Source organism: Microcaecilia unicolor, chromosome 1 (assembly GCF_901765095.1).
Source record: "Microcaecilia unicolor chromosome 1, aMicUni1.1, whole genome shotgun sequence".
Taxonomy (NCBI): domain Eukaryota; kingdom Metazoa; phylum Chordata; class Amphibia; order Gymnophiona; family Siphonopidae; genus Microcaecilia; species Microcaecilia unicolor.
Genome location: NC_044031.1, coordinates 725,740,088 through 725,765,924, shown reverse-complemented (window position 1 = coordinate 725,765,924; position 25,837 = coordinate 725,740,088). Strand labels below are relative to the sequence as shown.

The window sequence follows — 25,837 nt, the reverse complement described above, 5'->3', positions numbered from 1 at the left end:
CAAACAGGGATGTTCCATGATCAGCTGGAGCAATGATGCGATTAGATTGGACACTGCGGACCCAAAGGGGTAGAATAGTGACATTGAACAGAATGTGTTTCTTTGATTTTGTGAGTTACTTCTGCTGTAACATATTTCTGGCATATCCACTTCTTCTTTCGTGTGTCTTGTTCCATTATAATTTAGTTTTATTCTGTCCACACTAGCTGCAATAACAAAAATGTATGCCCTTTCCCTTAACCTCTTTGCATGGGTTTGGTTTGAAGCCAGTGAAGCAGTGTACATATGCATTAATTCAATCAATACATTTTTTTTTCCAATTTATAATTTTTATTGATAAATCTATACATCCCGCAACAATACAAGATGCCAAGCACCAAACAGTAAACCTAATAACATGGTCACTAACCTTGGTCATTCTACCCTCTTTTGACACATATTATCTTTTTAAATCCTCCCAACTCCCCCCCCCCCCCCTCAATCAATAAATTTTCTTCTTATGCAGGGAGGTGACATCTATACTGGAATGACATAATCTGATGCAACGTAACTCTCTTCAGGAGCATCTCTGCCAATGATATTGATCTTATTTTAACGAGCGGCATGAGCATGGTGTGGTGGAGTAGCCTAGTGGTAAGAGCAGCTGATTGAGAACCAGGGAAGTCAAGGTTCAAATAGCACGGACATTTTTTGTGACCTTGGGCAAGTTATTCAACCTTGATTGCCTTAGGTTCATACCTGGGCTAGTTTTACTAACCTGCATTTCATGCACGTTGTTAACCACAGGTCCCATTTTATGTAATGATGCCATTTTATTAATGTGCTTAATGGCAACAGCACAGGTTAGTAAATCTAGCCCTTAGATTTTAAGCCCTCCTAGGGACAGGAAGGTAGCTACTGCAGTATTTCCCAAGTTGGCCCTGGAGTACCCCCTTGCCAGTGAGGTTTTCAGGATATCCGCAGTGAATATGCATGAGATCGATTTGCATACACTGTCTCTATTATATTCAAGTATCTCTTTCATGCATATTCATTGTGGATATCCTGAAAACCTGACTGGCAAGGAGGCATATTTTCAAAGCACTTAGCCTTCCAAAGTTCCATAGGTTTCTATGGAACTTTGGAAGGCTAAGTGCTTTGAAAATATGCCTCAAGGGGTACTCCAGGATTGACTTGGGAAACACTGAGCTACTGAACATAAATATAACTCACTTTCAGCTACCAATGAAACAGTGGGAGCTAATAACAAATGTATAACTTCTAGAAGGAAGATAGTCATCAGGAACATGTGTATTGTATTAATGGATCTCCAGTTACATGTGTACTAATTTTGAGACTGCACTTGAATAAAATTATATATTGAGTAGAATTATATATTGTCACAGGTAGGGGATTTGCACCCAGATGTGTGGCATGATCAAGGAGTATGCTGTTCTACAAGGGTCAGTTTTTCTAAACCTTGGGTCCTTCCTGTAGCAAAATCACTTGGCTATTGCCCAGCTCAGAAGGTCAAAAAAGAAAATTAGTTTTTCCCAGGTAACAGAATAAAGCCTTAGTTTTCACTCCCAGTCCTTGAGGACCACCAATGCACCATGTTTTCAGGCTATCCCTAATGAATATGCATGGCAGAGATTTGCATACATGCTTAGATAAATACAATCAAAATGACTCTTTTTGGACAACAAAGCCCTAAAGATCCTGAATCATCTAGACTATTGTAAATCACAGCTGGCAGACTATCCCCTTTATTCCATTCATTGACTACAATTAATACATAATACTGTGGTAACAGATTTATGGGTTAAGAAAATATGTTATGTGACCCCCCCCCCCCCCCCCCATTCTTTCTTGAGGCACAGCATTGGCTACTGATGCAGAATTTAATTAAAAATCCCGTTACCCACAAAGCCTGCAACACTTCTCAACGCTGTTAGGTCTCATTGATTCTAGCTCGTTCCTTTTGTTCTTTGAATACCAATCTCTTGGTCATTTCTTCTGCTGCTGTAATAAGACTAATTCCTCTTGCTCCCTGGCTTTTTGCTGTTCAGCCCCCTCTCTCTGGAATCAAATCACTATTGCTCTGCATTGTGACATGATTTTTACAAGGTTTCTACATAGTTTAACCCCACTATTCCTTAGTGGGGTTAGTCCAATTGTCCTCTCTTCCCTCTCTGTAAATTCCTGTTGTGTATAGTTAACTAATATGGTTATTTTAGAAGCTCAGTTCTTGTTTTAGATGTCTGAAAACTGGCATTTATACATCTATATTGCATGGATGTCCAAATCCCAAGTTTACAAAGGTAGGATATGAACGTCTAACACTGCAGTATGTCTATATGGCAAGGGGGGATGGTCTGATGTATTTTGGGTGGGACTAGGGAGGGCCCACAATATGAACATCCAACTCCAATCACAGGAAGAGAAGGGAGGTCCAAATCTAAAAAGATGGCCATCCGTATTTAGACCTGGTACTTATCACACCCAGGTTAAAGAAAGGTACTCAGACTAAGCAGTTAGTTCTCCACTGAATGGAGATAAAGGAAGTCACAGTAGGTATTATTCTGTCCCTGGGGTGCTCACAAGTAATAAAATAAAAAACAAAATAATAATTACAAAAAGTTGCAATGGGACGTGAACTTACAATTAGAGAACAGCACGGGATTGGGAATTGCGGGAATCCCGCAGAACTCACGGGTATGGAAGAAGTTGCTATGGGATTCCCACAGGAGTGTAGTCAAAATTGGTGACTCCAGAATGAGGCTTGGAATGCCCAAGGAGGCAGCTGGAATATCAGACTGAGACTTGGAACACTCATTGGTTAAATAGAGAATACTATCCAAACACCCACATGAGGCTGCGAGTAAAGTAAATAATAGCATCGACTCTTGAGGGGATGGAATGGATCTTAGTGGGTTCAGGTGGATAGGAGTAAGATTCCATTGGGAATGGGTGAAATTTCTGTCCTCGTGCAACTCTCTACTTACAACTTCTGAATTTCTGCTCTGACTCTCAGCTTGTGGCTTTAACCATTAGGCTATTACTCCACATGGATATCTATGTGACCATTTTATAATATGTATATACAATATATACTTCTATAAATATATCCAATCTATTATATGTAAATTTATGGACCTTCAGAGGTGAATTTCCAGAGTTAAAACCTTACATTAATTTTCCTTAAAAAAAATGTGTCCCCTGTAATTGTCATTAGGTCAAAAAATATAAATTCCAACAGTCTTCACAGTTTTTTTTAATATTTTATTATTTATCTTCAGCGATCTTTTGCCTTCTGACATTAATCCATGTTTCACACTAAACTGCATCATAGGAAGGTCTCCTGAAAGTTCAAATCCACATTCAGATATATATCCACTTAAAACTAGCAAGCTATAATGTTTCTAATGCTCCCAGTCCACATACCATTTTGTTCAACTTCTCACTGCATTCATGTGGCACTCTTCAAAAATGGTTGTGGTGGGGTTTTTTTTTCAAACAAATTATATAACCACTCCTCTCTCCTTCCTCAACCAATCAAAAACCTTGTTAAACCAACATCATCCATTCAACATCCTTGTTCAATCCATTTGGCATCACTGACTTTAACCAATAAATCCATTGTTGTTCTTTGTAATTCAACAGTTTCTAAAAATTGTCATCCTCTCACCCTACCTGGTGGTTGGGAGGCGGGAAATACTGCTGGGCAGACTTGTATGGTCTGTGCCCTGAAAAGGACAGGTACAAATTCAAGGTAAGGTATACACATATGAGTTTGTCTTGGGCAGACTGGATGACCGTGCAGGTCTTTTTCTGCCGTCATCTACTATGTTACTATGTATGTTACCTGTATTGTATCAATCACTCTCCAGTGAAGATCCATCACTTGTTGTTTATAGTCCATCCAATTCTGAACCAGAGATGCCTGAATGTTGCCAATTAATATTCGAGATTTATGTTTATTTAGCCAAATCCAAATCATATGGGAGTTTCTTCCTACACAAACCAATTTACATGGGCAAAGAATTATATACCACAACTCCTTTCGAGGCCCAACTAGTGCAACTTCTAGATCAAATCATGAACTTCATCTGCAGATCTTCCCATAATGGACCACAATGAGAGAGAGCACCATTGACAACCATTACAAATACAAAGTTTCATCTCATCTTCTGGACATACATTGTTACTCTGATTTAGATTTTATTATTTATAACCCACCCTTAGCCAGAGTGAGGTACAAAATACACTAATAAAATCCACATAGAAAAAAAAAGGTACAAGAAAAAATAATAAACCAACAAAAAAATCCAGTCAGAAAGTTAAAAAAAAAAAATACCAGCAAGCTATTTACACAGCAGGAGCAAAAAATACTCTGATAAATGTGATCCAAATTTTTATATGTCAAGTACTGTCTAATATACTTGTCTCTTTGATATGCTATAATTGGTAGATATGTAAAAATCGAATATAATTGCAAAAAATGCCAAATGTCATCGAATTATTGAAGCAACAGATTGAGACAGTGGGAAAAAGGTAATAAGCACGCAAATAAGCTTTACAAACCACAGCTGCTGAATACCCCCATCCAAAAATTGAAGTTGCAGCAGCTAAGCTTGACTTCTGAAATCCTGCGAAGAACAAATGCGAAATAATCTGAAAAATTGACTGACAAACTGCTCTTCAATTTTTATAAGGATAAAAGCTATCAAAATGTAGAAAAGTGTTAGGATCAACTGATTTCCTGCCTTCTTTCATAATCTTCACATCCAAAAAATTTATAGTATATTCATGACTAGACATCACAAACTTCAGGTGTGGTTTCAAAGAATTCAACCAAACTTCAAAAGAACATAAATCATCTTCTGCACCTCATCATAAACAAAACATATCATCCAGAAATCTTCTCCACAAAATGACTGGGTGGAATTGTTCTGCTAGATACAATAATCATTTTCAAAATCCTCCACATAAATGCTACCGAATGGGTAAAGTTACACCCATTGCACACCACTAATCTGTTCATAAAAATCACCAGCATACCAAAAATAATTATGTTTGATAACCAATTCAGCCATAAGTAATAAAAGCACAATAGAAATTCTGGTAGGGTGTGGTCGCTGATTTAAAACCTTACATGCAAGGCACCACTGTGTGGTATACATGTGTACAAAGATGCCACATCAAAGAAACTGACTCTAGAAGACAATCCAGTTCTGAAAAATACAAATGGCTTGTGTCTTGCACAAAAGACACAAGTTTAGGTACTTCCATTTTCAAAAAAACAATCCAAAAACTTTGATAATGGCTCCAAAACAGAATTCTTACTAGAGACAATAGGGCAACCTGGAGGCTTTAATACATCCTTATGGATTGTCGGCAGAAAATAAATACAAGGTGTCACAGGCTATGTCTTCTTCAGAAGAACATCTCTTTTGAAGTTAATATGCCTCTTTTTTTTATAAGCTGGATCCACAATATCTGTAATTTATATTCTGCAACTCTGGTAAAAGATCTTTTTGCAATAGTTTATAACAAGATATCTCTGGTAACTGGCGCAAAGCCTCATTTGAATATTGCTGCTAAGATTGAAGCACTATCGCACTACCCTTATTGCTCTCAAAATTATACAGTCTTAATCTTTCTTCAGTTGATTCAAACTGCTCATTCAGTCTCAGAAAGACTGAATCTCCTTTTCACTGAGGAGGAATCTTCCAGTTTCTGCAAATCCTTCAACACCCAACTCTTTAAAAGTTGTAAAACAGAATCCATGACTCCAGGTGGATACCATTTTGAAGGAGGTTTCTAAATAGTAATATCAGGCTGACTTGGATTAATAGCAATATATTGTTTCAACTACAAAAGTATCTCTAAAGAGTTCATGGTGTTCAATAACTCTTAATGTTGCTTATTATATTCATTTTCTGGATATACTGATGAACAGGTCAATCAACTTTTATCTAGAAGGACTGGTAGCATGGAATGTTGCTACTAATTGGGTTTCTGCCAGGTACTTGTGACCTGCATTGGCCACTGTTGGAAGCAGGACACTGGGCAAGATAGACCATTGGTCTGACCCAGTATGGCTGTTCTTATGTTCTTATTATTGGAAGAAGATTTAGAGAATATCATGCAAAACTCCTTGTCTGACCTACTAATCTCCTAAAACGTTTAGTTTGAGCAGAATTTCATGGCAGCACTCTTATTCAGTATTTGAAGAGATCAATGATTCCTAGAGGTCTTTGAATAATGAACCTAGATTGTTTTCATTGGATAAAGCTTTTTTTGGACAAATGGATTGGTATATTGAATAAATTTAGTGGGACCTTATGGTGCTTATTGTACAGACAACAATGGTTTCAGTGACTGAATAGAAAGTTCAGGTGCTGGAACTGGAAGATCAATTAAAACAGCACTGCTCAACTGATGAATATTATAAGCAACATGAGGAGTTATTGAACACTACCACCTCTTTTAGAGATTTTTTTGTCAGCTTAAGATTGTCAGCAGAATGTGATTATATTCCTGGTTGCAGACCAACCAATTATATCATATCAAAGAGACAAAAATATTGGAGAGTACTAGACATATAAAAATTTGGATGTTTATCAGAGTAACAATATATGTCCAGAAGATGAGATGGAACATCATATTTGTAATGGTTGTCAGTGGTGCTTTTTATCATTACGTGGTCCATCCTGGGAAGATCTGAAGACAAAGTTCACGATTCAGTCTAGAAGTTGCACTAGTTGTACCTCAAAAGGAGTTGTATATAATTTTTTGCCCATGTAAATTGGTTTATGTGGGAAGAAGCTCCCTTATGATTTGGATTTGGCTAAATGAGCATAAATCTCAAATATTAACTGCCAACATTCAGGCACCGCTGGTTCAGCATTGAATTGACTATAAACAGCAAGTGATGGATCTTCACTGGAGAGTGATTGATACAATACAGGTAGGGTGGGAGGATGACAATTTTTAGAAACTGTTGAATTACAAAGAACAACAATGGATTTATTGCTTGAAGACAGTGATGTCAAATGGATTGAACAAGGAAGTTGAATGGATGACATTGATTTAACTGGGGTTTCTGATTGGTTGAGAAAGGGGAGAGGAGAGGTTATATAAGTTTTTTGAAAAAAACAGCTCAGCCATTTTTGAAGAGTGCCACATGAATTCAGTGAGAAGTTCAACAAAATGGTATGTGGACTGGGGGCATTAGAAACATTATAGCTTGCTAGTTTTTTATGGATATATATCTGAATGTGGATTTTAACTTTCAGGAGGCCTTCCCATAATGCAGTTTACTGTGAAACATGTATTCATGTCTGAAGGCATTGTCTCCATTGGTTTTTCAAAAGACTGCTTGCTGCTGAAGATAAGTAAATGAGAATTTTAAAATTGTAAATGATAAAATATAAAAATCTGTGAAGACTGTCGGAATTTATATTTTGATGATGATTACAGGTGATGCGTTTTTTTTGGGTTGTTTTTTTTAGGAGACGTGGAGGGGCATTTTCGATAGAACGTCTAAATCAGAATTCTGAACGGGAAAGAAGGTCATTTTCGAAAAAGATAGACATCTATCTTTTATGTTCGAAAATGTTATAGATGTCTTGTGATTTGGACGTCCTGTTTTTTTGGTCCATTTTCAAATAAAAGACGGCCAAATGCAAGACGTCCAAAACAAAGGAGGAGTGACTTAATGGTTAGTGCAGCGGGCTTTGATCCTGGCAACATGGGTTCAATTCCCACTGCTGATCCTTGTGACTTTGGGCAAGTCAAATGCACAAGGGGCATTTTTGGATATGACATCTAAGTCTGAATTTGGACATTTTTTGTAAAATGTCCAAAATCAGAACAGGAAGGTCATTTCCTACAAAAAAGTCTCTCTTTTCCTTTTGAAAATGCTGTTTGGAAAAATGTTTTTTTGTGATTTGGATGTTTTATTATTTGGTCCATTTTCAAACAAATACATCCAAATGCAAAATGTACAAAATGCACAAGAAAATCCAAAATAAAGTGAAACCATTCACATGTTCTAAGTGTGGTAAAAGGTTTGGTTGTAATGTAAATCTCAAAGTGCATCAGAAAGACCACAAGGGATAGAAAACATTTGCATGTACAGAGTTTGGTAAAAGCTTTGGTCAGAAGGTAAACCTCACAATGCACCAGAGAATACACACATGAGTGAAACTAGTTAAATGTCCTGAGTGTGGTAAAAGCTTTCGTTGGAAAGAAAACCTCACATGGCATCAGAGAATCCACATAGGGATGAAACCATTTACATGCACTGTGGAGGTAAAAGCTTCAGTTGCATTGGGACAGATAATTAGGGAATGTACACTCTTGCTATGAAGTATGGAAAAATAGCACTCTGGTATTTAGATATATGTAATGAGACCTCCTTTTCATCTATAGATCTGAATTCAAAGCCCAAATCTAATGATAAACAATATGCACAAGGCTTAGATGTTATAGAAAGCTTGGCATCAGGTAGAATAGTGGAAAAGTGACATCCCAGGAACGCAATAGGGCATCCTTGGGGGCACTGCAGTGGACTTTATAAAATGCTCCCTGGTACACATCTCACCATTGCTCCCTTACCTTGTCTGCTGAATCCCCCAAAACCCACCACCCCCAACTGTACACCATTACCATAGCCCTTACAGGTGAGGGGTGGGTTTTGGAGGGCTTACAGTTTCCTTCACAAGTGTAACAAGTAGGGGGAGGTAGAAGCCTGGGTCCACCTGTCTGCAGTGCACTGCACCACTACTAGACTACTCCAGGGACCTGTATGCTATTCTAATGGACCTGAGTATAACATCTGAGGCTGGCATGTAATGTTTTTAATCACATTTTCTTGGGGTGGGAGGGGGATAGTGATTGCTGAGGGAATAAGGGGAGGTGATCCACAATTCCCTCCAGTGGTCATTTGGGGCACCTCGTGTGGAGTAGAGGAGTAGCCTAGTGGTATGTGCAGCAGACCTTGATCCTGGGGGTTCAATTTCCACAGCAGCTATTTTTTATAAAAATAGGTCTAGCTCAAAATGTCTAAGTTTTAGTCTTGGACGTCTTTGTTTTGTTCCATTATTGCTGAAAGATGTCCAAGTCTTAGGAACGCCCAAGTCCCGCCTTGAACACGCCCCTGACATGCCTCCTTGAGATTTAGACGTCCTTCTGACAGACTTCAGAGAAAAACGTCTAAAAAGAGGTTTTGAAAATACTCGTTTGGACGTTTTTGTGAGATAAACGTCCAAATGCAGACTTATGTCACTTTTTGGACGTTTTTCTCTTTGGAAAATGAGCCTGAATGTAAGGTTTTAGCTCTGGAAATTCACCTCTGAAGGTCCATAAATTTACATAATAGATTGGATATATTTATAGAGGTATGTATTGTATATGTATAGTGATTTGAATACCTCTTTTATTGAGTATTTTTGACACAGGTGCCTAAAGGGTTGTCTGTTCAACACATTTTATAATATGGACATTCCTCTGCTGCCATGGAGATGTCCATGTCCCTCATTTTCCTCCATTCATAATTTGGAAATTTCAGTTTGTAAGGTGGATGTTCATAGTGGACATTTCTAGCACATGGACATCCATCTCACACGTTGAATTCTGTTCTAAAATATATGTGAGATGGACATCCATTTGTGACATAACGAGTGGGACATCCACATTCTGAGTGGAATGCCCCTCCACATGTAGAAAGGAAATCTTTTTAGTGGTGCACTATTCTTCTCATATCTTTGCTAGCAACTGCTCTGCTTTTGTTAAATTTCTGATGTGTTGTTGTTATATTACAAACCTTTTCGAGAGAACAAACATTTTCCAGGAGACAGGTAGTATAGCTAGAGGACGTGAATTGAGCTGACTCAAGAATAATATCAGGAAGTATTTCTTCACGGAGAGGGTGGTAGATAACCTGGAATGCCCTCCCAGAGGAGGTGGTAGAGATGACAACGGTAACGATGAAACAGGTGGGAAATCAGGAGACGAAAGGCAAATTGGTTCCAAAACAATACAGCTTTTATTGCTAGCAAGTGAACAGCACCGAGTAGTCTCAGGACACTGTCTGTCGTAAATCACCTGACACTTACATTTATACTTCCCTACTGGGCCTGCGCATTAGACCCATTACACGTCATAACTGTCATGCGCAGTAAACAATTGTAGTTCTTACAGTACATAATTGTAGTTCCCAGTACGTACACACGTCATAACACTGAAATGATACTGGCAGGAGAAACGAAACTTAGCAGCTTATTCTTCACACACACACAATGCTCCTCTCTAGTACAGGAGATAAGGTTTGTTCGGCTCAGGAATGCAGGGCGGGGTGTCAGCACCCACCAAGGTCATCTATCCAAATGGTATTGCTACATGCAAGCTGATCTCGTATAGGCCTTGCTACTACAGTTACAAGCTATATGTCTAATAGCCCTGCATTCTGTCTTACATTAGTAAACAGCAAGACTGGATAAGGCACGAATGTCCAGTGCATTCATGAGTGTGGCTAAAAGCCAAAAGCAGAGGTAGAATGCATAAGTATAAGTCCATCAGTAAGAACAAAACATGAGGTCGTCCTGTTGTTCAGTAGTATTCGGGTGGTAATCGGCGTTCCACTCCTTCAACGAGATTCAAAAATGCATGGAACCCTGTATCGAAGGCATGGAACCAAACGAGTTTAGTGGTAATTAGATGGCAACACCAGTAATTGAGACACAAAGCCATTGCAGGGCAGAATTCTATGATCTGTGCCCCGAAAATGGCAAGGACAAATCAAGATCAACTATAGGTAGTATCGCATCATACCTTACAGTCTAAGTTTATATTGTGGGAAGACTGGATGGGCCATACAGGTCTTTATCTGCCATCATCTACTATGTTACTGATTATGACCTGGTTTCTGTACACATCCTGATGCATCTGTGAATGGTGGTATTTCAAATATCAGTAAGTAAATAAATCTCCTTCATGCGTATTCATTAGGAATATCCTGAAAACTTCATCTGTTAGCAGCCATCAAGGATTGGAAGTGAAAATTAAGATAATAAAGTCTCAAAAGAAGCTGAAGTTCAGCAATTTTGGGTGTATTTCAATTATATCCCTTTTGTTTTATCCAACACTTCTGCCAAATGTGTGTAGCCAACAGGTAGAAACAATCCATTCTCTTTAATGTCTGATCTGGCTGTTCCAGGGTCAGTACCTGTTTGTAGGGTTCTAAGCCCAGCAAGTGGCATTTGTACACTTCCTCAGTCCATAAACCTACTGCTTACTTCAAAAGAAACGTTAGTCTTCAGCTTTAAAAGGCTCAGGTGGCGTAAAACTTGGCCCTTTTCCAAAGTTTTCCAGAAAATGAAAAACACTACCTTTTTCTCTGAGCGGGGCTGTCTCCTGGGCTTTAACCTCTGTGAATAGTTTCTGCTTTTCTGCTTATCCTCTCCCATAGGAAAGTTATTCTGCCAGACCTGAGCTGGACCTGCCCTCTCAAGGCAGAAGAGGTTACTCCTTCCCCCTCCCCCCTCAACTGCTGCTCAGCTTCTAATGCAGAATTTATAGAGCAAGAAAAAAGCACAGCTTTCAGTTTCATTTACATGTGCTGACCCCAAATCAAAACATTATCTTGTTCTTTAAAACGAGCCACCCTTCCTTTTTGGAGGAGTTAAAAGAAAAAGTAAGGAACAAGGTGGAGATGCACCCAAACACACCAGCTTTCTTCACAAACACAACCTGCTCCAGTATATTCCATCCTGGGTCATCTTTAAGTTCCAGGGCATCTCCTCTCATCGGTCTACTTCCTTTTCCTCTGGTAGTGCAGCAGGGCAGGTTGTCTAGGCAGGGAAGATGTTGCATCCACAGGTGGCTACTTCTGCCCCCTTCTAGGTTCCAGTACAGACTGCTGGTCTTCCCAGAGAAATTCATTAGCCACACCCTTTGGTGGAACTGCTGAGTCCTCTTCTCTTCTCCATTGGTCTGAAGGGTACCCTTCCTATAGGGATCATCTCCCATTACTTAACCTTGTACCATAAGGAGGGATTCTTGCATTAATGGTTCTTTCTCAATCCTCCTTCCAGGGAACATAGAATCTTTTAACCTTGGGAACAGACTCTGCTTTTTCCCTTCCACGTTTGGGAGGTGGCTGCTGGGGACTGTGCCTTAAGGTTGACTCTTTCTGATTAGGCTCCCAGGAGACATGCCTGCCACAATATTATTTAGGATTTATTTACTGCCTTTTTGAAGAAATTCACTCAAGGCGATGTACAGTAAGAATAAGTCAAACATAAGCAATTATGGCAGTAAAATATGTACAGGGCCATGCCTAGGGTCTCTGGCGCCCCCTGCAGACTATCAGTTGGCGCCCCAAATGAAAATGATCGCTCACCACTTGCCACACTGACAGGAATTGTCAGCAGTATTCTTAGAAACAAATTGCTATACATTGCAAAATAAGATAGCAGATGTAAATTCTCAAAGTGGACATATTCCAAACACTAAAATGAAAATAAAATTATTTTTTTCTACCTTTGTTGTCTGGTGACTTTCTTTTTCTGATCATGCTGGCCCAGTATCTGATTCTGCTGCTATCTGTCCTCTTAACTCCATTTCCAGAGCTTCCTTTCCATTTATTTCTTTACTTTCCTCCTTTCTTCTTCATTTCTTGCTCTATATCCACTGCCCCCTCCATTCATCCCTATCCAGCAATTCCCCTCTCTCCCTGACAGGGGCATAGCCAGACAGCAGATTTTGGGTGGGCCTAGTCAAGAAGTGGGTGGGCACCAAGTATTCTCCTCCCCCCCCCCTCCAATGCAATGAGGCCAGTATCAGCAGCTTAGGAATCTTAGACTGCTGAAGTGGAAAGCAGTGTTTTCAGCACCATCAGGGGGAGGTCTTCAGCTGGCAAAACTTGGGATCCCCACTAGCTAGCACTAAATATGTGCTGCTGTTGGGTGGGCCTGAGCCCTAAGTGGATGGGCCCCGGCCCACCCAGGCCCACCTGTGGCTACGCCACTGCTCCCTGAGCCCTGCAATCCATATCCATCCATGCCCATCTGTCCCCTGCCCCTTCCATTCATCTCTATCCAGCAGTTCCCCTCTCTCCCTGAGCCCTGCAATTCATATCCATCCATGCCCATCTGTCCCCTGCCCCCTCCATTCATCTCTATCCAGCAATTCCCCTCTCTCCCATCCATGCTCCTCTCTCCCCTCCCATCCATGCTCCTCTCTCTCCCCTGCCCTCCCGCTCCCATGTCCCAATTGCCCGCCGGCGCCCTCTTCTCCCCCCCCCCCCCCAAGATCCCTTTCCTTTTTTTTCTTTTAAATTTACCTCCGTCAGAAGAAGGCGGGACACTGAGCGAAGGGAAGGCTGGCTAGAGACGTCGGGAATGCCGCCTCCTTCACTGACGCTGCGCTATCCGCCGCTTTCGACACTGTCAATCATGACTTACTTCTTGCCACACTGACCTCATTTGGATTCCAGGGCTCTGTCCTCTCCTGGTTCTCACCCTATCTCTCCCACCGCACCTTCAAAGTACACTCTCATGGATCCTCCTCCACCCCCATCCCGCTCTCTGTTGGAGTTCCCCAGGGATCTGTCCTTGGACCCCTTCTTTTCTCAATCTACACCTCTTCCCTGGGCTCACTGATCTCATCCCATGGGTTCCAGTATCACCTTTATACTGATGACACCCAGCTGTATCTCTCCACACCAGACATCACCGTGGAGACCCAGGCCAAGGTGACGGCCTGCTTATCCGACATAGCTGCTTGGATGTCCATCCGCCACCTGAAACTGAACATGGCCAAGACCGAGCTTATCGTCTTTCCACCAAAACCCACTTCTCCTCTTCCTCCGCTCTCGATCTCAGTTGATAACCCTCATCCTCCCCGTCTCATCTGCCCGCAACCTCGGAGTCATCTTCGACTCCTCCCTCTCCTTCTCTGCACATATCCAACAAACAGCCAAGACCTGTCACTTCTTCCTCTTTAACATCAGCAAGATTTGCCCTTTCCTCTCTGAGCACACCACCCGAACTCTCATCCACGCTCTCATCACCTCTCGCCTTGACTATTGCAACCTACTCCTCACTGGCCTCCCTCTTAACCATCTATCCCCCCTTCAATCAGTTCAGAACTCCGCTGCACGCCTTATATTCTGCTCGAACCAATATACTCATATCACCCCTCTCCTCAAGTCACTTCACTGGCTTCCAATCAGATACCGCATACAGTTCAAGCTCCTCCTTCTTACCTACAAATGAACTCAGTCTGCAGCACCTCATTACCTCTCTAGCCTCATCTCCCCTTATGTTCCCACCCATAACCTCCGCTCACAGGACAAATCCCTCCTCTCAACACCCTTCTGCACCACCGCCAATTCCAGGCTCCACCCATTCTGCCTCGCATCACCTTACGCATGGAATAAACTTCCTGAACCCCTACGCCAAGCCCCCTCCTTACCCATCTTCAAATCTTTGCTCAAAGCCCACCTCTTCAATATTGCTTTCGGCACCTAACCTTTATACCTTTGTACCTTTCATGTAATCGTGAATGCCCCAAATTGACTACCCCTACTTGACTGACTCTACACTTGTCCATTAGATTGTAAGCTCTTTGAGCAGGGATTGTCCTTCTGTGTTAAAATTGTACAGCGCTGCGTAACCCTGGCAGCGCTTTAGAAATGTTAAGTAGTAGTAGCAGGTAAATTTAAAAGAAAAAAAAAGGAAAGGGATCTTGGGGGGGGGGGAGAAGAGGGCGGGCAGTGGGACTTGGGAGCGGGAGGGCGAGGTAAGCACGGTGCGGCGGTGCCCCCCAGAGGACGGCGCCCCCCCTGCCATGCTTACCTCACTTACCGTGTCGGCACGGCCCTGAATATTTACTTTTTAACAACTGTATCGATGGGATTTTGTTTGACCATGAACAGGCAGTAGTGTTTAACATGTATGCTAAATTATCTTTACTGAAAGAAATTGCACAGGAAAGCATTATTACAGCCCTCATGTACATTATCGAGTACAGCATGCCAGCAAGGTTGGAGCTTATACATGGACGTGTGGTTTATCGGGTAACAAATATTGTCATCCACAATCTCCTCGGCGCCCCCCCCCCCCCCTTCCAGTATTCAGCAGTGAGTATAATGTACTGATGATTTTTAGACTTTATGAATGAAAGGCAACACATTGGGTATGTGATCACAGCATGTTGCTTATCAGTTATTTTTAGAGAGGGTGCAGTAGGATTGTGCCCAGGGCATGCATTTCATACATGGAAGACCTATTGGGTTTTTTTCTCTTTGATAGTATGTTTAGCCCTTCTGACCAGTAGCATGACACAAACTGGATTTTAATTGTTATCCAGCGCTTAAAGTTGGTTGCATCTATTACAGTACTAAGTGTGGTTGGTGTATGTGCAGTTATGTAGTCTTTCAGTAATCAGTACCATTAGGGGTGTGATAAGTGTCCAGCATTAAAATTTTCCCATAGCATTTTTTGCTTCATAAGAGTTTAGGGGTATGGGTTGCCCACAGAAGAAACGAACAGTATTTCTGAAGCATTGTCATGTGGAAAGGATTTCTCCCTAAATCCAGCACATTGTGCTAAAACTTTGACCTTGTTAGGATGATAGTAGAACAGAAGGCATACATTCTGCTGTAAAAAGTATTGTACAATTTGCCCATTTGTACGAACATCACTTGAGTTCTTTTCAAATTGAAATATTGCTTCCATAAAACAAATATTGGAATCTGATTATCAAACATATAAACGGCGAGTGACCGTACTCACTCGCAAATGCACAGTAGAGACTTCCCTGTCTGTCCCGCCCCCGTGTCAATACATGATGACGGAGGGGCGGGACAGAGAGGGAAACTGCGCGAAGTGGAGGGAACCACCGAGGTCGCCACCACTACCCCCCCCCCCCCCGAGGTCGCTACCACTGGTACCCCCCCGGAGTCGCCACTGCTGCCACCCCTCCACCCGGCCGTCTCTTCGCTAGTCAACTTACATCTCCGCAGCAGGCAGATCAGCTGAGCTGCCGTTGGCCTTCCTTCCCTGCCTGTGTCCCGCCCTCACTGACGTTACATCACACGAGGGCGGGACACAGGCAGAGAAGGAAGGCCGACGGGAGCTCAGCTGATCTCTGCCTGCTGTGGAGATGTAAGTTGAATAGCGAAGAGACGGGCCGGGTGGAGGGGCGACCCACCAGCCCGTTTTAACAGGCTCAATGGCTAGTAGTTTTAGATTTGAGCCTGTTTTTTTTTAATGAACCTGGAGTTCTTTCTTGTTTATTTAGAAATTCTTTAAATGTGGATATTTGTGTGATATGAGACACTACTAGAACTGTATGAGTTTATGCCTTATTTAAGAATTTCTTACCGTTTCTTACCACCCGATTTTATTTAGTCAAATTTGACTTAGGCCTATTTGTGAAAACAGCAATTCCAATGAACTAGACTGTATTTTGACTCCTAAGAAGGGTTTATAGCATCTAAGGGGCCCTTTTACTAAGCCGCGTAAGCGTGAACACGCGCCAGAATGGAATTACCACACAGCTACCGCATGGCTCTTGCGGTATTTTCATTTTTGCCGCACATCCAATATGCGCGGCCTGGCCACGCGTATCGGACACACACCAAGTGGCATTTGGCGTGTGTAGGTAATTACCGCCCAGTTACCGCTTGAGACTTTACCGCTAAGTCAATGGCTGGCGGTAAGATCACAGACCCAAAATTGACACATGGCAATTTTCATTTTGCCGCACGTCCATTTTCGGCAAAACATTTTTTTTAAAGGCCTTTTTACAGGCGCACTGAAAAATGAATTGGCGCGTGCCCAAAACCCATGCCTACGGTATCACAAGCCATTTTTCAGTGCACCATAGTAAAAGAACCCCTAAATGACAGTGGTGCTAATTGAAAGAAACTGCACTATTAAAATCAGTTTTAACTCATTTCTTACCACTTTCATTGATGTATAAAGTGCAATTACCTATTCTGATTAAAAGAAATATTAATTTATGAACTGGTAAAGTTTTGCTGTTTTTGACTTTGAAAGACAATAAGCTGTTTAGAACTTAGATACACCTCTTGGTACCTCCATCTACAGATAATTCTGTGTGTTTAGAGAGGGGGGGGGGAATGTAGAAGGCCCTTAGGTCAGCTGCATTGATTTAATGCATTTCTTAGGTTGCCAGAACAGAGTTAGAATCTCCTCTGACTGCATCAGGAGTGCCTCAAGCCTCTGCTATTCCTTTTGATCAAATCTCTGTGAAAGATGAGTGTCATGCCCTCTGCAAGCCAGCTGTGAGGGGACTGGCCCTGTGACATGCAGGGCATGCTGGAACACACCAGACTGGGGCACCGAGGTGAGAGCTTGCAGCAGGAGAGGCGAACACCACTCAGTACAGGCATGTGGGAGGATCTCCTTCCACTCCCCTGTGCACAGCCGTGAGTGCACATCAGACCTGGAGGTGCCCAGATTCAGACGGATGAGAAAAAGGCGTGTGACGGGTCTGTGGCTTAGTCCGTGTGCAGACAGAAGTGTTTCACGCCTTTCTGGAGAGAACTCATTTGAGGGAATGGGAAACTGGTTTGAACTGTGTAAAAATCTGGCAACGTGTGTTGTGTAAGAATGTCTGAGGTAAGAAACGTGCTTATTTCTTTAAAGTAAGATAAGGTTTTTTTTCTTGTTGTTTTTTTAAACAAACGTTCCAGGTATATATGCTAGCAAACCAGTTTTGCGCTGTCTGATCCTCAAGAGCTGCTTCATTAGAAAGAAAAAAATGTTACAGGTAGTGTTTCATTGAAAAGTTGTTTCTACACCTGGGTATTCTGTTGTGGGAGAAAAAGGCAAAATGTTAACTTTGCTGTAGGAAGCGCAGTTAGCTCTTTTTCCCCCCCACTTAGCAGAGCAGTCGTACCCCTTAAAGTGATAACACGCTCGTCACTATTAATTTACCAGTCCAGAATAGGGACGGTGTAAAAACCGGATACAGCGGGATCCTCGGGATCTTCCCGAACCACTCTTAAGGTAGTACTTAGATCCGGAGGATCCCGCAGATCTGGGTTTTACACCGTCCCGTCCAGAATATACACTAATAGCAACGGAGCTTGTGTTGAGTGAGTGAAAGAAAGAAAGTGAGTACATTATCAGTATTGTCAGGTATAAAGTGTTCTTTTCAGTGTCAACAGTGAACAGCTTTTCTTACTCATTCCAAGAGGCTGATGGTTATGTTTTCTCGATTTCCTAATTCTTTCTCCCCCACCCCTTATTGTTTATATATGGAAACAACAGGAAGAGTATATAGAAACTACTGTTTGAGTGGGTTTTGTTTTGTTTTTTTTAAGATTTTCAGCACTTGCAAGGCCACCCTTTGGTTATTTGTGCTACTGCGTGTGAGTTTGTGTGTGTGTGTGCGCGTCTGAAGATGAAAATGACATTCACTGGCCATTTTCATCCCAAAGTGTAAGATTAAAAATCGAGCAGAATTTTTTTCTAATTCTATTGCATACTGTCCACACGTTGTTTACTATAAAGGGCAGGGAGGGCAATTGTTAAATTGATTTATTTATGTATTGCATTTGTATCCCACATTTTCCCACCTTATTTATTTATATATTTATTGCATTTGATCGCTTTATGGCGCCTTTTACTACTGATGTACATACGTGAAGTTATGAAAGGTAGTGTTTAAAATAGCCTAACGTTGCTTTGTTTGAAGCATTCTTCTGTACTTTTCACTTTTTTTCTGGCCTCTTGAGCATATAGGTTTAGGGTACGTGTCCGGTCAATTTAACACAAAGTAGGTTTTTTTTTTTCCTTGCACATCTTAGGAGTTTAAAATTAGTTTAATGTTTACTTAAGGTTTCTCTCCGAATACTTTATTTTTCCGGATTCATGTAGCTGCTTGGCTCCTTTTATGATGCTTGTTGTTTACCTTGGGTTTCGTGAACTAACTCTGTTATATTTAAAAGTCCTTTGAGGCAAGTTGTGTTTCTTGCTGTTCCCTGCCATCGTATAGTCAGCTTAACTTCATGATACCTCTTAGGTGCATAGTTGTGTGTGTGTGTTTTTTTCTACTTCCTTCCCGTGAATCCTGTTCCTGATCTGCACTGCCTGAGTTTGAATAAGCTTGTAAGGATTTGTCAGCCAGATGTGACAAGTTTGTCAAGAGACATGTAAAGGAGGAGATCTATTAATCAGCACATAGCTGGGAGCCAGACTTTCTCAAATGCAGTGTAGTAACATGTTCTTTTCATTTACTGCTTCTCTGCCAGTCTGTATCCAAACTGCATGCTGAAAGGGCTGCCGACCCAGATGCATTAAACGCCCCCCCCCCCCCCCCCCCATTCATGTAAAATGGGAAAATCTACCCTTTAGTGTTTGCTTGTAGGAAGAAAGTTTTCTGTGTGTGCATGCAAGAAAGACGGGTTTTACTTTGCAATACTGGAAGCATTCAGGCCTGTAACTCAGACGCTTGATATCTGTGAAGTATGTGAATGCAGAGAAGAACAGATTTCTGAAACAGTTTGCTGGTCTTGAAACACTGAACTGTGAAGGTAGTGTGACCCCAGGTCACTGTGAAAGGCATGTTTTGGTGATGGTGGTGGATATTGTTCAACTTCACCTCTAAGCACAGCATTTATTTTTGAAGTGAGATTTAATACTTTTTTTCCTCAGTTGTAGTACGAGTAGGCTTTAGATCTTTGCCTAGAATTTTAGGCACTGTTTTTCATAAATGAGCAGTTTACAGTGTGTCCAGTTTAAATTGATTATAAAATACCAAGTCATAAATCCTATTTTTTTTTTTTTTTGTTCCTACTAATGTTTTGACATGGATTTTGCAGCTGTATTGACATGCATTTACCACAGATTTTGAATTATATTACCACTTGATGCCTCACCTCACCCCATGCTTGGAATAAACTCCCTGAGCCCATTCGCCAGGCCCCCTCCCTGCCCATCTTCAAATCCTTGCTCAAAGCCCTCCTCTTCAATGTCGCCTTCGGCACCTAACCACCATACTTCTATTCAGGAAATCTAGACTGCCCCAACTTGACATTTCGTCCTTTAGATTGTAAGCTCCTTTGAGCAGGGACTGGCCTTCTTTGTTAAACTATACAGCGCTGCGTAACCCTAGTAGCGCTCTAGAAACGTTTAGTAGTAGCAGCAGTTTTTAAAGATATCCTAAATGCAACAGGCAGTGGTCAGTTCAAACAAGAGGATTACTTTCACACCTATTATACATACTGGACTTGTTCTTTTAGAAAGAAGAGTTGTCAAGCAGGTTGTGGGTGATACCTTTCCTCTGGACAGATAATCACAGATGTATTGAGTTAGTTTTCTATTGGACTATGTCACCTGCGAGCTGTTTGCCCCTGATTTCTCTGCATTCTAGTGGCCTTTGCTTTACCATCTGCAAATCACACAGACAATGCCTAGTCTATCTTGCAGGTTTAAAAAAAAAAATCTGGAACCGTTCATTTGGGTTTTGAAACCAGCTGCATGACCGCAATACATTTGGTTAATAATGGCATTTTTTTCCTCTAATGTATGACAACTGTAAAACTGCAAGTTGTCTCTTGTCCTGAAAAGCTCATTCTTCAAACGGTTAATGTATAAGGTGCCCCAGCCTCTTTGTTCTTACTTGTAGAATCTGTCTTGCTAATAAAGTCAGAGGGTTCTTTTTTAAAAGCATTTCTGCATGCAAAAGAGCATTGGACTCGATTCTATATTTGGTGCCTACAACATTGATGCAGAACATATTTCCACCTAGGCGTATTGTGTAAACTGAGCCTAGATTTAGGTGTGGTTTATAGAATAGGGCTAGCCGGTTTATAGAATATGCCTAGTGGCCATGCCTGCGCTTAACTCTAGGCGTGTCCATTTGCACCAAGTAAAACTGGGTGTAAAAATGGATGGCTAAGTTAGGCACAGAGCAGGTGTATTCTATAACCATCCGTGTAGATTTCAGAATGCCCACAGTCTAGCCATTCCATTCCCATGGCCATTTCTTTCATACAGATCTTAGCGGGTAAAATTGAATTCAATTCTATCATCTTCTTGGAAAGCAGCTTGCGGAGTCCCCCAAGGTTCGCCACTCTCTCCACACTCTTCAACATAATGATGATTCCATTGGCTAATGCCCTATACAACCTAGGTCTAAATCCATTTATTTATGCTGATGATGTTACAATCTATATACCTTTCAGACAAGACCTGGCTGAAATCACCAATTTAATTAGGATAGGCCTGAGTACAATGGACGCATGGACTAACTCATTTCAACTGAAACTGAATACGGAGAAGACTCACTGCCTCATCCTATCTTCTCAAATATCCAAAGAACCAGAGAGTCATAGAAACGGAGTAAAATATAGATGGAAAAGAGGATCAACCCATCATTCTCACAATTTATAGCAAAAGAAAAAAATTTTTGTGTGAATGGAGAGTTCTCAGAGTGTAAACTCACCCAAACGAGACCACACCAAAGTGATTTATGTCTCTAAGGGTGGACAAGCTTCTCTATTATAGAACTTCTCCGTGGTTTAATTTTTTGTGTATAAACAAAACCACATAACTGTGCTCTCTTCAACCAAAAAGTGAATAACTTAATTTGAAAAGTTTTTTTAAAGTTATCCAAAAGTGTCTAAGTTGATCAATTCCATCTATAACTCCATTTCTCCTCCTCTATATTTTTCAAAAATTTGAGGCCACCTTTAAGCCTTCAATATTTATAATGGTGTGGTCTCGTTTGGGTGAGTTTACACTCTGAGAACTCTCCATTCACACAAAAAAATTTTCTTTTGTTATAAATTGTGAGAGTGACGAGTTGATCCTCTTTTCCATCTATATTTTACTCCGTTTCTATGACTCTCTGGTTCTTTGGATATTTGATATTGCGATTTTTACCAGAGATTGACTGTGGGATCGTAATTTTTGTTCATCCTATCTTCTCAGCATAATAAATATAAACCTACCACTTTAGATATCCCCAACTACTCCCTCCCCATTTTGGACAGCTTAAAATTACTCGGAGTCACACTTGACCAGAATCTGACCCTGGAAACCCAAGTAAATTGCACCACAAAGAAAATGTTCTACTCGATGTGGAAACTTAAACGTATAAAACCTTTCTTTCCTCGAGATGTTTTTCGTAAATTAATACAATCTATGGTATTAAGCCATTTAGATTACTGCAATGGAATCTATGCAGGATGCAAAGAACATCTAATCAAGAAACTTCAGACTGCCCAGAACACAGCAGTGAGGTTGATCTTTGGAAAATCAAAATTCGAATCTGCCAAGCCCCTTCGTGAAAAATTACACTGGCTTCCCATTAAGGAACGCATTGCCTTTAAGGTCTGTACCTTGATTCATAGGATTATTTATGGAGAGGTTCCTGAATAAATGCTAGATCTGGTTGATTTGCCACCCAGAAACAGTTCCAGTTTCTCCCGATCCTACCTAAATTTACATTATCCAGACTGCAGCGGCCTAAAATACAAATCTACCTACGCATCCAACTTCTCCTTCATAGGCACACAACTTTGGAATGCACTACCCAAAATCTTAAAATCAACTCAGAATCATCTAAATTTCAGAAAATTATTGAAGACCACCTTGTTCAAGAAGGCTTACCTTCCAGACTCAACCTAAATTACCACCTCTTGGTTTCAACAAAATTTATTGACCCTTTTATCTTGTATTATCTTATTATCTTTGCTGTTTTATATGATACCTATTTGATTACTATCTTACTATTACATTGTTTAATTGTACTTTGCTGAACTGTAGCCTACCTACGGTTATGTGTAAACCACATTGAGCCTACAACTAGTGGGAAGATGTGGGGTATAAAATGTGTTAAATAAAAATAAAATGTCTCCATTTTGGCAGCACACATTAGAATTTACGCACACCACTTTACAGAATATGCCTAGCAAGTTGTGTGCATAAATTCTATTTTACACCGATTAGTGTCAGTAATTGCTTGTTAAATGGAAATTATCAGCTCTGCTTGCCTAGTTAAGTAATTATGTTGAATGTGCAACTCCAGAATATGACCAGATTTGCACATGCAATTTTGGTCATACTATTTAGAATCCAGGGGATTGTGGGGGACAATTCTACAAGAGGGTGCATCTACATAGGCACCTCAGTAACATGGTGTGAGTGCTTATTTGTTTGGAAACTTAAGGGGCCCTTTTGATAAGGTGCGTAGGTGCCTATGCACATCCAACGTGTGTCAGATTAGAACTACTGCCTGGCTACCACGAGCCCCAAGCGGTAATTCTATTTTTTTTACACATGTAATTTCTATTTTCTACCATGTGGCGCTAATCGGGCAGTAATAGGCAGTGTATGCGTGCTGATGATTACTGCCCGGTTAACGCGTGAGACCTTACTGCTAAGCCAGTGGGTTACGGTAAGGTCTCAGGCCGAAAATGGACGTGCATTGGTTTTAATTTTTGCCGCACATCCATTTTCAGCCACAAAAAAGGTCTTTTTTTCCAGGCGTGCTGAAAAATGGACCTACACATATCCGATACACTCGCCTACACCAGCACAGGCCATTTTTCAGCGAATCTTAGTAAAGGACCTCTAAGTGTCCTTTCTCGAATGCTAGTGCAACATGTAGGTGCCCCCCATTTACACCTGCCATAGAGCTGGCATAAATGGAGGTGCCTAAAGGTACCAGTTATGTGAGCAGCATTGTTCTGTAAATTTATCTATTTTATTTATTTATTTGTTGGGTTTTATTAACTGCCTTTATGAACAGATCCACCCAAGGTGGTGTGTAGCAGGTACAGTTTAACATAAAACTTACAATTTTGTTAATAGCATAGCAATAGCGGTGGTGTAGCCACAGGTGGGCCTGGGTGGGCCAGGGCCCATCCACTTAGGGCTCAGGCCCACCCAACAGCAGCACATATTTAGTGCTAGCTAGTGGGGATCCCAAGCTTCGCCAGCTGAACACCTCCCCCTGATGGTGCTGAAAACACTGCTTTCCACTTCAGCAGTGTAAGCTTCCTAAGCTGCTGATACTGGCCTCATCGCGGTTGGGGGGGGGGGGGGGGGAGAACACTTGGTGCCCACCCACTTCTTGACTAGGCCCACCCAAAATCTGCTGTCTGGCTACGCCCCTGAATAGTAAAATGACCAAGGATAAACATAAATATAATGAATGAGGTAAATTGAAAACATTAAATTGAAACCTAACGAACTACCATGAAACAGGATCAAAAATATATACATTTGACAGCACTGAAATTCAAATAATGCAATGTTGGCATAATACTAATAAAACATCTAATAAGCACACATTAGAACATTCAAATAACATAGCTATGATACTAATGCTTTTGTACAATACAGCTTACCATATAAGTGAGGGGTCAAGTGCAGATATATAGATGAGGACAAGATGTGTGGTACAGAGTCAGTCTGAATAAATAGATAAGTGGCTAAACTCAAGGCAAGTTCTTTGTACAGTTAAAACAAGATATAAAGAACTGATCTAAGTTACAGTGTGTGTTGCAGGCTAGTCCAGGTGCAGAATGAGTGTATAGTCAGTCACCCTATGTATTAAAAGCTTGGGAGAAGAGCCAGGCTGTCACCTGCTTCCTGAAGTAGAGGTAGTCTTGAGTTACACGTAGCTCCTCTGGGAGTAAATTCCAGAGCGTGGGGGCTACTCCTGAGAAGGCTTGCTGGCAGGTATTACATTGTGTAATTTATTTTGATCAAGGGACAGATAGTGATGATCCTTGGGAGGACCTTAGAGGTCTCAAAGGTGTGTAAAGGGCTAACGTTCTTTAAGTGTTCTGACCCATTTTTCTGAGGGCCTTGATAATCAAAAATAAGTCCCTGTTTTGCTAAGGTGCGCTGGCGTTGTCAGTGTGTGCTAAATGCTAGAGTTACCCAGATGTTCCCATGGGCGAGTGTTTAGTGCATGCTAATCAGTGAGCGCTAAAAATGCTAGCATGCCTTTAGCACGGCTGTAGTAAACAGGGCCCTTAGTTTTTTAAATTTAGCCCTGTAGGGTACTGACAGTGTAGTTTTTTGCAGGAAGGGTATGATGTGGTCATGCCACTTGCAGCCTTCTGTCAGTCGTGCTGCAGCATTCTGAATTGGTTGGAGCTGATGCAAACTCTTTTTGGTTTGACAAGTGTGCAGGGCATTACAGTAGTCTAGTCATGATGTTATGATGGCATGGACTACCGCGGTCAGACTCGTATTTTCAATATATGGAGAGAGATTTTGTAGCTGCCGTAGCTGATAGAGACAGTGTTTAAAAGTTGTTTGAATTTGTGGGATCGCAGTAAGTGATGAGTCTAGCAGTATCCCAGATTCCTGACTTGTGATTTTAGGGGGAGTTCATACTTCTCAAAAGGTATTTTGAAGTCGGGTATTTGTCCAGCTGTGTTGGGAACCCAAAGAATCCATGTTTTGCTGGGGTTGAGGCAGAGGTTGTTGTCGTTGGCCCAAAGGCAGCGTGGCCATGGGAGCCCTAAATGTCAGCCCTGCCCATGTGAACCTCCACTTTTACAAATATGTGCTGTGCCATTTGAGCCTGTATTTGTACAGTAGAAAAAAATTAGTTACCCTACTGACATTTCTGTGGAAAGAGTACAAATAAGCATGGAAATGACAAAATATTTAACATTGAGGTGTGCAATTGGTGGATAAATATAAGTGACTGGTTATAGAATTGCCCTTTGTATATGCAGAAATCACTTTTTTTAAACATTAAATTTTTATTGAAGAAAAAAATGGGGTATGGTTTCAATATTTCCAATGCAGATTACAATAGTATAACCTTCAAACTCACAGAAGGT

General features: G+C 41.2%; 1 protein-coding gene across 2 annotated transcripts in view; it reads left to right on the top strand.

Moving 5' to 3' along the window:
* The window catches only part of BNC1 (basonuclin 1), a 221,386-nt gene that overhangs the window by 145,916 nt on the left and 49,633 nt on the right, over window positions 1–25,837 (top strand). The window contains exon 1 of one of the 2 annotated variants that reach the window (XM_030189619.1): window positions 17,359–17,639. The exons of the other annotated variant lie outside the window; for it this stretch is intronic. Coding sequence (XP_030045479.1) covers window positions 17,631–17,639 — 9 coding nt within the window. The 5' untranslated portion in view covers window positions 17,359–17,630. Of the gene's footprint in view, window positions 1–17,358; window positions 17,640–25,837 lie in introns of those variants that run through there. 2 annotated transcript variants of the gene reach the window in all.